We start from the raw sequence: 12,985 nt of genomic DNA on the forward strand, positions 1-12,985 counted from the left end.
AAAAAAAAGAAGAAAAAAAAAAGAAAATATAATAATATTGAGTTTTAATAATCAGTCTGATGTAACTTCATCATAATTCTTTACACGACGAGATCTAAATTGACGGATACGCTCATATTTATATATTAAATTGCCAATGTCCTTAGCTACTACAAATAGACAGCCACCCAAGACATTTCTTTGGAATGGTTCGGGAAAATTATGGCGAACCCATTTAAACTTTTGTAAAAATCTATATAAAAATATAATAAATCAATAAGCGTTTATTTAAAAAAGAAAACCAAGCTTGTAAACAACTTACCCTCCTATACCACTGCTAATTACAGGCCATAGTAAAGCACCCAATAATGATAGCCCTATACTACCAGTTCCTCTTCCATTTATCATATCTAATTCAATATTACGTTCTCTTTCTGTTATATTAACTGATGTGGATCCTTGTCGTCGACGAGTCGTTGTGTTATTAGTAATAGTAGAAGTATTTTGTTGTATGATTAATAGATTTTTGGTTAGATAACGTTGTGCCATCCGATATATATTTTTATAGAATAATCTACAACCATGAAAAACATATATGTATATAAAAATGATTCAGAAGCTATAAAAAAGAAAAAAAAAACTCTTTAAAGTATACCTAACCCAAGGCATAATACCAATTGTTAATGCAGGTGATAAAGGCCAAGTAAATCGAATATTTCTTGATGTTGCACCTGCTACTCTTAAAACTAATATAGCAGCTGCCGGTAAAATTGCATCACCCCATTTTGTTCTAGTTGATATCAAAAGAGCAGGTATAAAAGGTAATCCAACCCAAGTTTTAAATGTCCATTCTGAGGGATTTCCAATCAATCGTTCACCATCTCGAGATCCAAAGAATGTCATGACTGAAAATGCACCATAAGTAGTACATGTAATTAATAGAGAACATCCTACACCAAGAACTGTTATATAGGGTGCGCTCGCACGTACTAATGAATCGACTACGGTTAACAGTGCTAAAGTAATGCTGTTTTTCTGTACAAGCTGATAAGGCGTAGCACATTGTGGGCAATGAACCTATAAATCATGAATTAATTTATATGCTATTCAAACAGCTTAGTATTACTTTTTTGGTAGGTGAGGATTTTTGATTTTCAGCAATCCATTCTAATAAACAACATTGATGCGCTTCTAAAGTGCATTTACAAGGTTTGACCCATGGCCCTTGTGAATCTGTACTATCGCCAAAACATATCCAACAACGACGTTCTTCTACTATATTTCTTAAAGGTTGTCTAGGTGCAAGGATTGTTGAAGAATCTGAAGATCCTGTTGAAGAGACGACACTACTATTACTGCTATAATTATTGTCATTCTGACTAAGTTCTAAGGTATTAGAATTATAAGAATCCAATATATTATCTGAATGTATAACATTGGGATTTAATACAACAGAATTCATCATTTCTTGTTCGATAGGTGTATTTGTTCTTGGGAATCTAAAATGCGACATAATGAGAGAGAGGGAGAGAAAAAAAAATGATATATTGAATAATTCAAAATTTAGAGAAAAATAAGCGGAAGACGGATTTTCCGTAATGTACTTTTATAGACTATGAGATCAGTAAGTAACAATGATAGTATTCAGGCTTAAAAATTGTAAATTATATATATAAAAATAAAGATACAAGTTGTCTATGATATTTTAGTTAAAATGATCAATTACTTTATATTGTCCAAGAAGAATAAGCGATAATAGCAGCAGTACATTACTTTGATTTAACAAAAACTAAGTTCCAGCGGGGAATGAAATTATTCACTTTTTTAGTAAAGTGGTATACGTGATGCTTTTTAATGCCCGGATTCATATTTTTTTTTTAAAAAGCTTTTTTTTTTTTTTTTTTAGAAATTCAATTGTTCTTTTAATAGATACATATAAGAAAAACAATTCACTAAATCTATAATTTAGTTTTTCATCAGTTTTCCCTTAATCTTTCATCCTTTGAACACAGAAAAAGAAAAACGCGTTATCTCATATAAGAAGGTTTGATTTATTTATTTGACAAGTTTTTTCCCCCTCATTGATCAAATGAAATTATTAAAAAAAAAAAAAAAAAAAAAAAAAACTTTTTATTTTTATGTTCATATATTATGCAATACCAGTCAAGTTAGAAATCATTAGTCATGTTTTTTTTGGTAATAATTTATAATCGCTTTTTTTTTCTTGTAATGAACATGTAATTCATTTTTTTATTACCTTTTTTTTTCGGGGGTCATCTTTCTTTGTTGATTATAGAAAGAATTAACGCACACTATTTCACTTCATCCATCTTACTTTGGACCTAATATGCAAACACAACTTAGAGATAAACTTTATGCTGATGTGGAAGGGACATGTACTGGAAGATATGGATATGTTATTACAGTATTATCACTTCATAATATTGGCAAAGGCAAAATCTTACCAGGCTCAGGATTAGCCGAATTTAAAGTAAATTATCAAGCTATTGTCTTTAAACCTTTTAAAGGAGAAGTCTTGGATGCGGTTGTTACCACAGTTAATAAGGTAATAAAAAGTTATAATTACATTGGATAATGTTGGATTTTAAATCGACAATGTCTATAAAGATGGGCTTTTTTGCCGATGCTGGACCTTTACAAGTATTCGTTTCTAATCATGTATGTACTTTGTTTTCTTGATTAAGATTTATTTTTATGATTGAACCATTTTCTTTTAATTTATTTATTTATTTTTTTTTTATAAATACTGTTTAGTTAATTCCTACAGACATGAAATTTGATGCAAACGGTAACCCTCCATGTTACTCTTCAGAAGATCAGGTAAAGAAAAAACTAGAAAAATTAGAAGCTGTATAGTACCGTACAATGCTTACTTTTTTTTATTTTTTTGATAGGTGATACAGAAAGATGTTCAAGTAAGATTAAAAATAGTAGGTACTCGTGTAGATGCAACTGAAATTGTAAGTTAAACCATAGTAAAATTATTTTAGGAAGGAGGAGAGACTAATCTTTTTTTTATATATATATAAAAAAAAACCACTTGTATGTTAGTTTGCCATTGGCACCATTAAAGAAGATTATCTTGGAGTTATTTCTTCATAAAAAAACATTTACAAACATATAGCTGTTTTTGCTGTCAAATTATTTTCTTTGAAAATCTTAGGCACACATTCCATTACTCACAAAGATCCATAATTAAGGAAAAAATTCAATGTATAGTTAGTTTTATATATATATATATTGTAATGTATATTTCATTCTAATGCATAGATGGTAATTCTAATGCTTTAATATGTAAAATAAATAAAAAAACGAATGAAATATACATCGTATATATTTATTTATACACGTATCTATTTATTATAGAATCCATGTAAATACATTTTACACATTTACTATGCCTAATATTCATTTAAATACACAATAAACGTTAAAAAAGTTTAATTCAAGTTAGACACATATCCACTTGCAACAGCTCAAAGACTATAAATATAAAAAAAAGGGGGGAAACGGTATAATACATAAGCAATAGCCTGAGAAAAAAAAAGATTAAAGTATAATTACTATGGTAACAACTTAAAGGAAAATAAGGGAAGAAGGGGGTAAAATCCTTTAGACACGTGTTATTTTAAACATGTTAAAGTTACATTATGTGTTGTCAATTGCTTATAGGTCAATAGTATGAATTTTTTTTTAGAAAAATGATGAAAATATCATATTTGATCATCTTGTGTTGCCAATGGATACTAATTAACAAATAAGAAAAAATATAAATGAATTCAAAATAGTATTAATTATTGAACCATTATCAAGTTAGAAAGGTATTTTCCTATGCAATAAAAAAAAAATTTTTTTTTTGTTTGCTTGTTTGCCCATCTAGAATTTTTTTTTCTCAAGATTAACTTCATTGATTTAGAATGTCGCGATTGAAGAATTACAAGCTCTTGATTGGATAAAATTTAAACATTTTGATAATCTTATTGGATAATATTGGTGGCTTTAATCAAATTCAAAAAAAAAAAAAAAAAAAAAAAAAAAAAAAAAATTGAATAAAAGTTAAATTTTGGACATTAGCTCTCGTTTTTTTTTCTTTTTTTTATACCCTTTCTTCGGTTTAATTATTATATTAGAATGAGCGAAACTTTCCTTTTCACTTCTGAATCTGTTGGTGAAGGCCATCCTGGTAATAAATGATATTATATTTTCTATTACTCATAATAATAAAACTAAATTTTATTGTAATAATTAATTAGATAAAATCTGTGATCAAATCTCTGATGCTATTTTGGATGCTTGTTTGGCTCAAGATCCTATGTCTAAGGTTGCCTGTGAAACTGCTGCCAAGACTGGTATGATCATGGTCTTTGGTGAAATCACCACTAAGGCTAACCTTGACTACCAAAAGATTATTCGTAACACCATTAAGCAAATTGGCTATGATGATTCCGAGAAGGGTTTCGATTACAAGACCTGTAACGTCTTGGTTGCTATTGAACAACAATCTCCTGATATTGCTCAAGGTTTAGTTCAAAAGTCTTTCAACATTGAAGATATTGGTGCTGGTGATCAAGGGTAAATAGGATTGTTTTTTTTTATTTAATTTAATTTAATGTTTATATTTATACTCGTATAGTATCATGTTTGGTTATGCTACTGATGAAACTCCTGAAATGATGCCCTTGACTGCTGTTCTCTCTCATAAGCTTAACAAGCGTATGGCTGATCTCCGTCGTGATGGTACTCTCCCTTGGTTGCGTCCTGATTCCAAGACACAGGTCACTATTGAATACAAGAACGAAAATGGCGCTATGGTTCCTCTTCGTGTTGATACCGTTGTTATTTCTGTCCAACATGCCGCTGAAATTGAAACTGAAGACCTCCGTAAGGCTTTGTTGGAACACATTATTAAGCCTGTCATCCCTGAACACCTCTTGAAGGATACCATCTACCACTTGCAACCTTCTGGTAAGTTTATCATTGGTGGTCCTCAAGGTGATGCTGGTTTGACTGGTCGTAAGATTATTGTCGATACCTATGGGTAAGTTATTATTTTATGAAGTACAAAAAAAATTTGATTAGGAGTTATGAAAAAAAAATTTTTTTTTTTGTATTTCCTTCCCGCAATTGTTGTTATTTAAGGTTTGGGTTTTAACATTATTTTTATACTTTTTTAGTGGTTGGGGTGCTCACGGTGGTGGTGCCTTCTCTGGTAAGGATTGGTCTAAGGTTGATCGTTCTGCTGCTTACACTGCTCGTTGGATTGCCAAGTCTTTGGTCAATGCTAAGCTTGCACGTCGTGCCCTTGTTCAACTTTCTTATGCTATTGGTGTCGCCGAACCCCTTTCTATCTTCGTTGATACTTATGGTACTTCCGAAAAGTCTACCGCTGAATTGGTTCAAATCATTCGTGATAACTTCGATCTTCGTCCTGGTGTCATTGTAAAGGAACTTGATCTCTTCAAGCCTATTTACCAAAAGACCGCTGCCTATGGTCACTTTGGTCGTGATGAATTCACTTGGGAACACCCTAAGGAACTTAAGTTCTAAGTTACTTATATACACATACTACTCCCATAGAAAAAAAAACCTTTTTTTTGACTTAATGTTTTCAACAAACTACATTTCCATATCCCCTTATTTTACTCCGCCTTTCTCCTATTTTACATTACCTTCTAATTGTTAGATATTTTTGTTATATACTGTATTTTTTTTTTCCTTTATTTTCTCGACATTCAACATAGTCGAAACCGACAGCCGTCCCGGTTGCAGGATGGGTTTTCTTATTAAATAAAAATATTATTTTAGATATTTATTTTTATAGCTGTGATTGTCTCCGTTGTTTTGTTATTTTATATATGAATACAAAAAAAAAAAAAAAGGGAGAGTCTTGCTATAATATATAAGAAGACTTGGTGCCTACAGAGAAATATAGTAAATTTATTAAAATATGTGTAAAACAAAGAGAGGGAAAAAAAATGCAACAAAAAAAAAATAAAAACGATTATTGTTAGCCTGTGAACGAAAAGTTTGTTCTTGGTCTACCAATTCTACTTGATTTTGTCTTTTTGGCGGGTGTAGTAGAGCCACTTGTGTCATCATCTGTTCCTGTATTAATTACATCTTCGCCAGCACTAAAGAGTCTATCCACGTTGGAAGGACTAAGAGCAGGTGTAGACTCCTTGGATCCTCCATTTGCCACTGCTTGTTTCCTAGACCGCTTTGTAGGCCTTGACACTTTTTTCTGCTCTTCTTCTTCATCTGCCTTTCGTTTTAATTGTAATTGTAATTTATCATCAAGTTCTATAAATTATGTAATAATAATAAAAAAAAAAGTAAGTTAAATGACTCTTGATTCTTTTCGTATTTTCTTTTTATCTACCTTCATCATCTAAAAGAAGAGATACAATTTCTCTTGGTTTAAAATCAACTTGTCTAAATTCGCCACCAGAAATAACAACTTTTTGAATCTATTTACGAATGTAAATGTAACATTCTTTTTTTTTTTTCTTTTTTAACTCACCTCATCCTTTTGTTTAGCCCTTTGAAGAATTCTTTCTTCAATTGTACCCTTTGTGATCAATCGGTATACAGTAACTTGTTTAGTTTGTCCTAAACGATGAGCACGATCCATAGCTTGCTGATCAACAGTAGGATTCCAATCACTGTCATAAAAGATCACAGTATCTGCAGCTGTTAAATTAATACCTAAACCACCAGCACGCGTACTAAGCAAAAAGATGAAAATTTCAGGTCGTGTTTGCCAATCTTGTACCATATCACGACGATCTGAGATTTTAGAAGAACCATCAAGTCGAAGATAACGATATTGTTTATATCCAATATATTCTTCAAACAAATCAATCATACGAGTCATTTGGAAATAAATTAGACAACGATGACCTTCTGCCTTGAGTTTCTCCAGTAATTTATCTAAAGTTGCTAATTTTCCAGAATCTAAAATAAGATCTTTCATAGCTAAAATAAATTAAAAAAAAAATCAGTTTATATTTTCTCTCTATATTCTTTAAAGAACTTACATGGCACTCTCATCCATGAGAACCCGTTGCCTGATACCGGCACAGTCATAATACCACCACTTGTCTTTCGTACAACAGTAGATAAATTAGATTGTTCTTCTTGCATTGATTTAGTAATATAGTTTGGAGTGCCAAAGAAACATGATCTGGTATTAATATCAAACATATAGTTTTGCTTTTCATGAATAAATGATACATCATCACAAATAAAATCAACAGGTACAGTGTTTACCTATATTATAAAATTACTTTTAGATCTGTCCCTTTTTTTTTAAAAAAAAAAAAAAAAAAAAAAAAAAAAAAAAAAAAAACATAAACTTACAGCTGGTAAATAACATTGGCCGTATATATGGGTATCTTGAATAAACTTATCTGAAATATGTATTAATTCATCAAAAGGAGAATTATGAGTTATCATAAAGGCTGATAAAGGATTCATAGTTTCTGTAATAAAGAATAGTGCAGATGTATTGATAGTTGATTGAGGATAATCACTGTATAATTTTCTTCTTGCACGTTGATCACGTCTAACTAAATGATCCATCCATTTTTCTATTAAACTAGCTCTAAATATATAGCTTGCTTCATGTGGCGTCATATCACAAAATCTTAGGAATGAAAAGGCAGAATCTATAGCATACAAAGACAGTTATAGTATATATTAATAAAATATTATTGAGAATTAGATATCAAATATATATATATATATATATATATATATATATATCTTTATCCTACCCGTTTCATTTGAAAATTCAGAATCATAAATGTATTTACTACTCCAAATACTCATAATATTATCAAGATATTTTGTTCTAAATCCGGCATTAGTATCAGCACTAACTACTTTTAAGAAGCCACCATTCCTGTAAAGTCTCTTGGGGATATGATACTTTATATGACTAGAAGCAGAATAAGAGCAATAAAGTGTGGTTTCTTTTGTAAGAGAACCTGTTTCACTAAATCTACAGAATGACAATGGGGACATGACATCTGCACGTTCAAATAATTCTGGGTGATTACAAACTTTTCTGAATTGCATAACCAAATTCATTAAACTGTCCATATTCTCAATGTCACCTAAAGATGTTGCTTTTTCTAATAATTCTGAAATAGAAATCTTTTCTTTCAAGCCACGATATAATGCTTTTTGTCTGGCAGTTAACTCACAGAATATTTCTATTTCAATCTTTTCTCCTAATTCATGTTGAACATTACGCTTAATACGACGTAGCATGAACGGTTTCAAAATCATGTGTAAACGTCTTAATTGATGTTGATTTAAAGACCCTCTGTTTTCAGCATGGCTTTCAATATCTTTTGAGAACCATTCACTAAATTCTTCATGTGAATCGAATAGGGTAGGCATAATAAAATGTAGCAAAGCCCATAGCTCTATATACATATATAAAAAGAAAAAGAATAAATATTACATATAATAGTATTTATCATAAAATAAATGTGATTATTACCTTGCATACTATTTTGAATAGGTGTACCAGTTAAAAGTAAACGATTTCGGCAATGAAATCCAAGTAATTGTTTCCAACGTGCACTAGAAGAACTTTTAATAGCTTGTGCTTCATCTAGAATCATATATTGCCACTTAACACGTTGGAAATAGGTAACATCAGTAAGTACAAGCTGATAGCTAGTAATAACAATATGAAAAGGTGCATCCTTTCCATAAAGTTGCTTCCTATTCCAGAATTGACGAAGTACTTTACGATCTTTTGGATTACCCCAATAAGGAAGTGCCTAGAATTAAGCTGTTAATTTTTTTTGTACATTAATAACTTATATATATATATATATATGTATATTACTCTAAATTGAGGAACAAATTTTGAGAATTCTTGTTGCCAATTATGAAGAGTAGAAGCAGGTGCAATTACTAAGAAAGGTCCCCAAATATTATGAACCTCCGCAAGATAAGCTAATAAAGAAATAGATTGGACAGTCTAACAATTTGATAATGTGAGAATAAAATTCTGAAAATAATATCATTTTATTTTATATAACATTACCTTTCCCAAACCCATTTCATCGGCAAGGATACCATTAATACCTTGCTCGTACAAATTGGCTAACCAATTAAGACCTTTAAGTTGATAGCTTTTAAGCTGGCACATCAACATGGTAGGCTGTGTAACTTCAGGCCCTGATCCCATGCTTGATGGCTCTTGAAAATTCATATCATCAACTAAAGAAACAAACATAAGTGTATTTATCTAATAATAAATATATCAACTACTTACTATTCATTTCGTTTACAGGAACATGATCGCCGGCTGCAATACGTCGTTCGCGAGCTCCTTGGTCAAATTCTCTGGTTTTTTCGCGCTGTTTAGCCAAAGCATTCTGAGCACTCAATCTAGCCTTCTCCTTTAGTACAGCTTCGTCCTCTTCATCAAAATCTACTTCCCCAATATTTGTGACGCCTGCATTATCATCTAATTCATCTGAAGGGGCAACAAGAGTTAAAGGTGTTGATAATCCAGAAGATGCCGGTAGTGCTGTTTCTTCATCTTCTTCTGTATCCTGTTTGATCTTCCTACCGATAAAGTGACTATAAAGTTCAGTTTGTGTAATTAAGAAGTTCAATTTACGAGCTTGTCTCTGAGCTTCTCTACGCTCTTCTTCTTGTTTCAGTCGATCAAGTGCCTCCTTTTCTGCCTTCTTACGTAATTCTCTTTCTTCTTTTTCATTTTTCTTCCAGAAAAGTAACATCTCTTTGCTAGCACGCTTAGCTTTATTTTGTAAATCACGATTAGCACGACCACCATTTGTAGCAACACGTCGAACTTCTTTTTGACAGTACTGAGCAATTTTCTTACAATTTCCAGAACGAGTTGCTTGAACACGAGACAAGATACGAGTCATCTATAATTAGGATAATAATAATAAAGTAGGATAAATATACTATTGTTAAACTGGAAAAATAAATAAATATAACTTACTCTTGGGATATCTTTTCTTGCAATAGTTAACCAAATCTTACGTCTTTCATCTTCTATCTTACGTTCATTTCTTGATTTACGCTCTTCTTTTGTCTCAAAATGAACCTCAGTATCTGTTGATTCATCCTCATCAGTTTGATTCTGTGTTTGAAGTGATTTAAACTTCTTGTTTTGCCTATTTAGTTTCAGTTTCTTCCTAAACATATTACTAGTTGGCATGCGGGTTCCATATTTCTTTTCATAGATCTGTTCTATACGTTCTTTCATTTTTATGTGCCTTCTCTATATAATATCCAATAAGCAAAAATAAATATAAATATATGCTATATATAATAAACAAAATATATCCATTTCTTTTCTTACAGCTTCTTTCTTTTCATATTCTTCAATTACACGTTTTCTTCTTCGATGAACTTCTATCATAAATTGAATCATTTCTTCTTTGTGAGTCAAAAGTATTTCATCGTCGTCATCATCATCATCTTCATCAGATAAAATCAATTCTTCTCGAGTACGCTTCGCAAGTGGTTTTTTAGGCTTTAATCTTGTGTCATCTTCACTTAACTCATCTATAGTAGAATCAGTATTATCGCTATTTTCATGAGCAGCTATACAGAAACAAGATAAATCAGCTACTGATGTCATTCGTAATAATGCATTTGTATATTATATAACTTACTAGTAGTATTCTAGTGGTAATAAGAGAAACAGTAAACAGTAATATGTAGTTTAAAAAAAATTAGTTTTAGAAGTTTTTTTAAAAAAAAAGGTATCTCTTACATTTGTATTCGATAGTACAGGATCTACTATTTCTGTTGTAATTGCAGTATTTCCAGCTTTAGGAGATCTTATCAAAGGAATGTCTTCAGTATCAGTGTCTGAATCAGCCATTTGATATTTTTCTTCGCCATCACTGTTAAGTAAATTTTGAATACCATTATTTCGGCGTTCAATAGGATCAAAGACAGTAAAGTTTGGAGAACTTGAAGGAATAGCTTGTGCTGTTGATTCAGTTGGTGTATATGTTGCTTTTTGATCAGAATTATCTGATGAAAGTAGCTGAGATATAGACATAACTGGAGAAACGTTTGACTGATTGCGATCCTATTATAAAATAATTAAACTATCCGTATACATAATTTTTATTTTTATTTTTATTTTTATTTTTATTTTTATTTTTTTAATTTTTTTTGATTTTTTTTTATTTTTTTATTTTATTTTATTTTTATTTTATTTTTACCTGTGGTGGTAAAAGTGTTTCGGTTACCTTTATAAAGAAGGAAAATGTTAGTTTGTTTTTTTCTTAGGAAAATAAGGATAAAAAAAAATTCATACGGGAGCAGCTGTAAAATTACTACGGACTGGATCATACAAATTGCTTGATTGTATAGATGGTTGTAATGAATAAGATGTTGTATGTTCCCTTGTACTTGAAGGATATTGTTGTGGATTCTATTATAAACTTATCATAAGCTTCTAACTAGAATTTTATTAACATTTTGTTTAGTTTTACCTGCTCCCAAGATGATGCTTGAGAATAAGTTGAAGTATAATTTTCATGAGTTGCATAATTTGATGGTTGAGATGAACGAGATGAATAAGAAGTATGAGAAACATAGCTTCTGTTAGCTATAGATCCAGGAGTATATCTATTATATTCCCATTCATCAGTTGTGATGGGTGGTAACGAAACATCTGAAGATGCTTGCTCGGCGTGTGCCTGTTGCCGATGTGATGACTGATTAGATTGATCAAACGCCATTCATAAAATATTTTTCTTCAAAACAACTTTTTTTTTTTTGTTTAAATTTAAAGCTTCTTAATGTTGTTTATTTATTATAATTACTTGTGATGAGAAAAATAAAAAAAGGAATATTTAGGAGGAAAGCGCGCTTTATATTTTTTCTATTATTTTTATCATAACCCAACCGATTAGAGAACTTGCACGTCACTTTGTGACGCTACATACCTCAGTAGAATTTTTATTTTAATAAGGCTAGAGAAGACAATAATCCAGTAGACTTTTCTTATATGTATATCAAAAATTATAATTTAAATTGACATATGATTTATATTTATAGACACGTATTATATGCTTACTTTATATAATTAATTATATAGGCATTTATATATTATTTGAAGCACTTCTTTAGTGCTGATTATTTTTCATTTATATTTTTTATTTTTAACTTGATAAAAACTTTACGCAAAGCAGATTAAGCTTTTCTCATGTGCACCGAAGAACTCAGACATCCAAAAGACTGCCCAGCTTGCGTTTTTCAGTTCATCTGAGTGTCAATGATTTAGGGCCCGTCAGAGACTAGAATGTCATTAGCCAGACCAAGTATATAAATCAAACACCGTTTTAAAACATACCGTTTATAAATCGTATTGAAAAAAAATGTTTTCTCAGTTTTATAAATTGCACCAAGTTGTGGTTTACATGTCTGTATGGTTTCAATTATCTTCTTTACAAATAATGATCAGCAATGCTGTCAAATTCAGTATAAAAGTACATGAAAATAAAAAACAAAAAAGATAATTGATGTGGTTACCATGGAAATTAATTTCTAAAAATGCAAATATCTATTCTTATATGTTTTTCTCTTTAAAAATTAATACTTATATTGAAGGTCATATTCTTGTAAAATTATGTACATATAAACAGTGGTATGCATATATTATGAGTTCTTAAAGGAAAAGTCAATGAATCATATAAAGGCTAACTCAGTATTTCCGTTTTTTTTTTTTTTATCTGTAAGTTAAATATAATAATTTCGATCTTATTGCTGTATAAAGAATAATAAATCAAAGAATACAGAAATTTATTTACAGCTTAATAAAACACAACATGTTTGTGTCTTTGTTTTCAAAATTAAGTCCTTAGCATGCTTTTCTGTAAAAATGTTCCAAGCCTAAGAAAAAACAATAGAGTCTTTTGAGCTTTTCAGAGTGTTTTTTAATGTCAAACCCTTTACCTTCTAGAAT

At 30.4% G+C, this 12,985-nt stretch overlaps 4 protein-coding genes across 4 annotated transcripts; 2 read left to right on the top strand and 2 right to left on the bottom strand.

Annotated features, from left to right (window-relative positions):
* Positions 1-22: 22 nt before the first annotated feature.
* BX663DRAFT_499905 (uncharacterized protein) lies at positions 23-1,520 on the bottom strand. Its single transcript, XM_051526248.1, has 4 exons — positions 1,106-1,520; positions 635-1,056; positions 302-553; positions 23-232 (listed from the first exon to the last, which is right to left on the bottom strand). The coding sequence occupies exons 1-4, from the start codon at positions 1,490-1,492 to the stop codon at positions 52-54; spliced, it is 1,242 nt and encodes a 413-aa protein (XP_051385474.1). The 5' UTR covers positions 1,493-1,520; the 3' UTR covers positions 23-51.
* Positions 1,521-2,152: 632 nt separating this feature from the next.
* Positions 2,153-3,029, top strand: BX663DRAFT_499912 (uncharacterized protein). Its single transcript, XM_051526249.1, has 4 exons — positions 2,153-2,545; positions 2,608-2,658; positions 2,755-2,820; positions 2,895-3,029. The coding sequence occupies exons 1-4, from the start codon at positions 2,327-2,329 to the stop codon at positions 2,967-2,969; spliced, it is 411 nt and encodes a 136-aa protein (XP_051385475.1). The 5' UTR covers positions 2,153-2,326; the 3' UTR covers positions 2,970-3,029.
* A 1,031-nt stretch (positions 3,030-4,060) lies between these two features.
* Positions 4,061-5,812, top strand: BX663DRAFT_499916 (S-adenosylmethionine synthase). Its single transcript, XM_051526250.1, has 4 exons — positions 4,061-4,183; positions 4,254-4,572; positions 4,634-5,038; positions 5,175-5,812. Exons 1-4 carry the CDS (start codon positions 4,132-4,134, stop codon positions 5,545-5,547), a joined length of 1,149 nt encoding a protein of 382 aa, XP_051385476.1. The 5' UTR covers positions 4,061-4,131; the 3' UTR covers positions 5,548-5,812.
* Positions 5,813-5,863: 51 nt separating this feature from the next.
* On the bottom strand, positions 5,864-11,213 carry BX663DRAFT_535118 (SNF2 family N-terminal domain-containing protein). Its single transcript, XM_051530592.1, has 14 exons — positions 10,778-11,213; positions 10,677-10,686; positions 10,361-10,605; positions 9,998-10,279; positions 9,296-9,920; positions 9,065-9,240; positions 8,864-8,998; positions 8,510-8,795; positions 7,776-8,432; positions 7,360-7,667; positions 7,038-7,269; positions 6,521-6,975; positions 6,380-6,467; positions 5,864-6,300 (listed from the first exon to the last, which is right to left on the bottom strand). The coding sequence occupies exons 1-14, from the start codon at positions 11,069-11,071 to the stop codon at positions 6,008-6,010; spliced, it is 4,086 nt and encodes a 1,361-aa protein (XP_051385477.1). The 5' UTR covers positions 11,072-11,213; the 3' UTR covers positions 5,864-6,007.
* Between the last annotated feature and the right edge of the window lie 1,772 nt (positions 11,214-12,985).

This window comes from Cokeromyces recurvatus (genome assembly GCF_025118155.1).
Source record: "Cokeromyces recurvatus strain NRRL 2243 chromosome Unknown BX663scaffold_5, whole genome shotgun sequence".
Classification (NCBI taxonomy): Eukaryota; Fungi; Mucoromycota; class Mucoromycetes; order Mucorales; family Mucoraceae; genus Cokeromyces; species Cokeromyces recurvatus.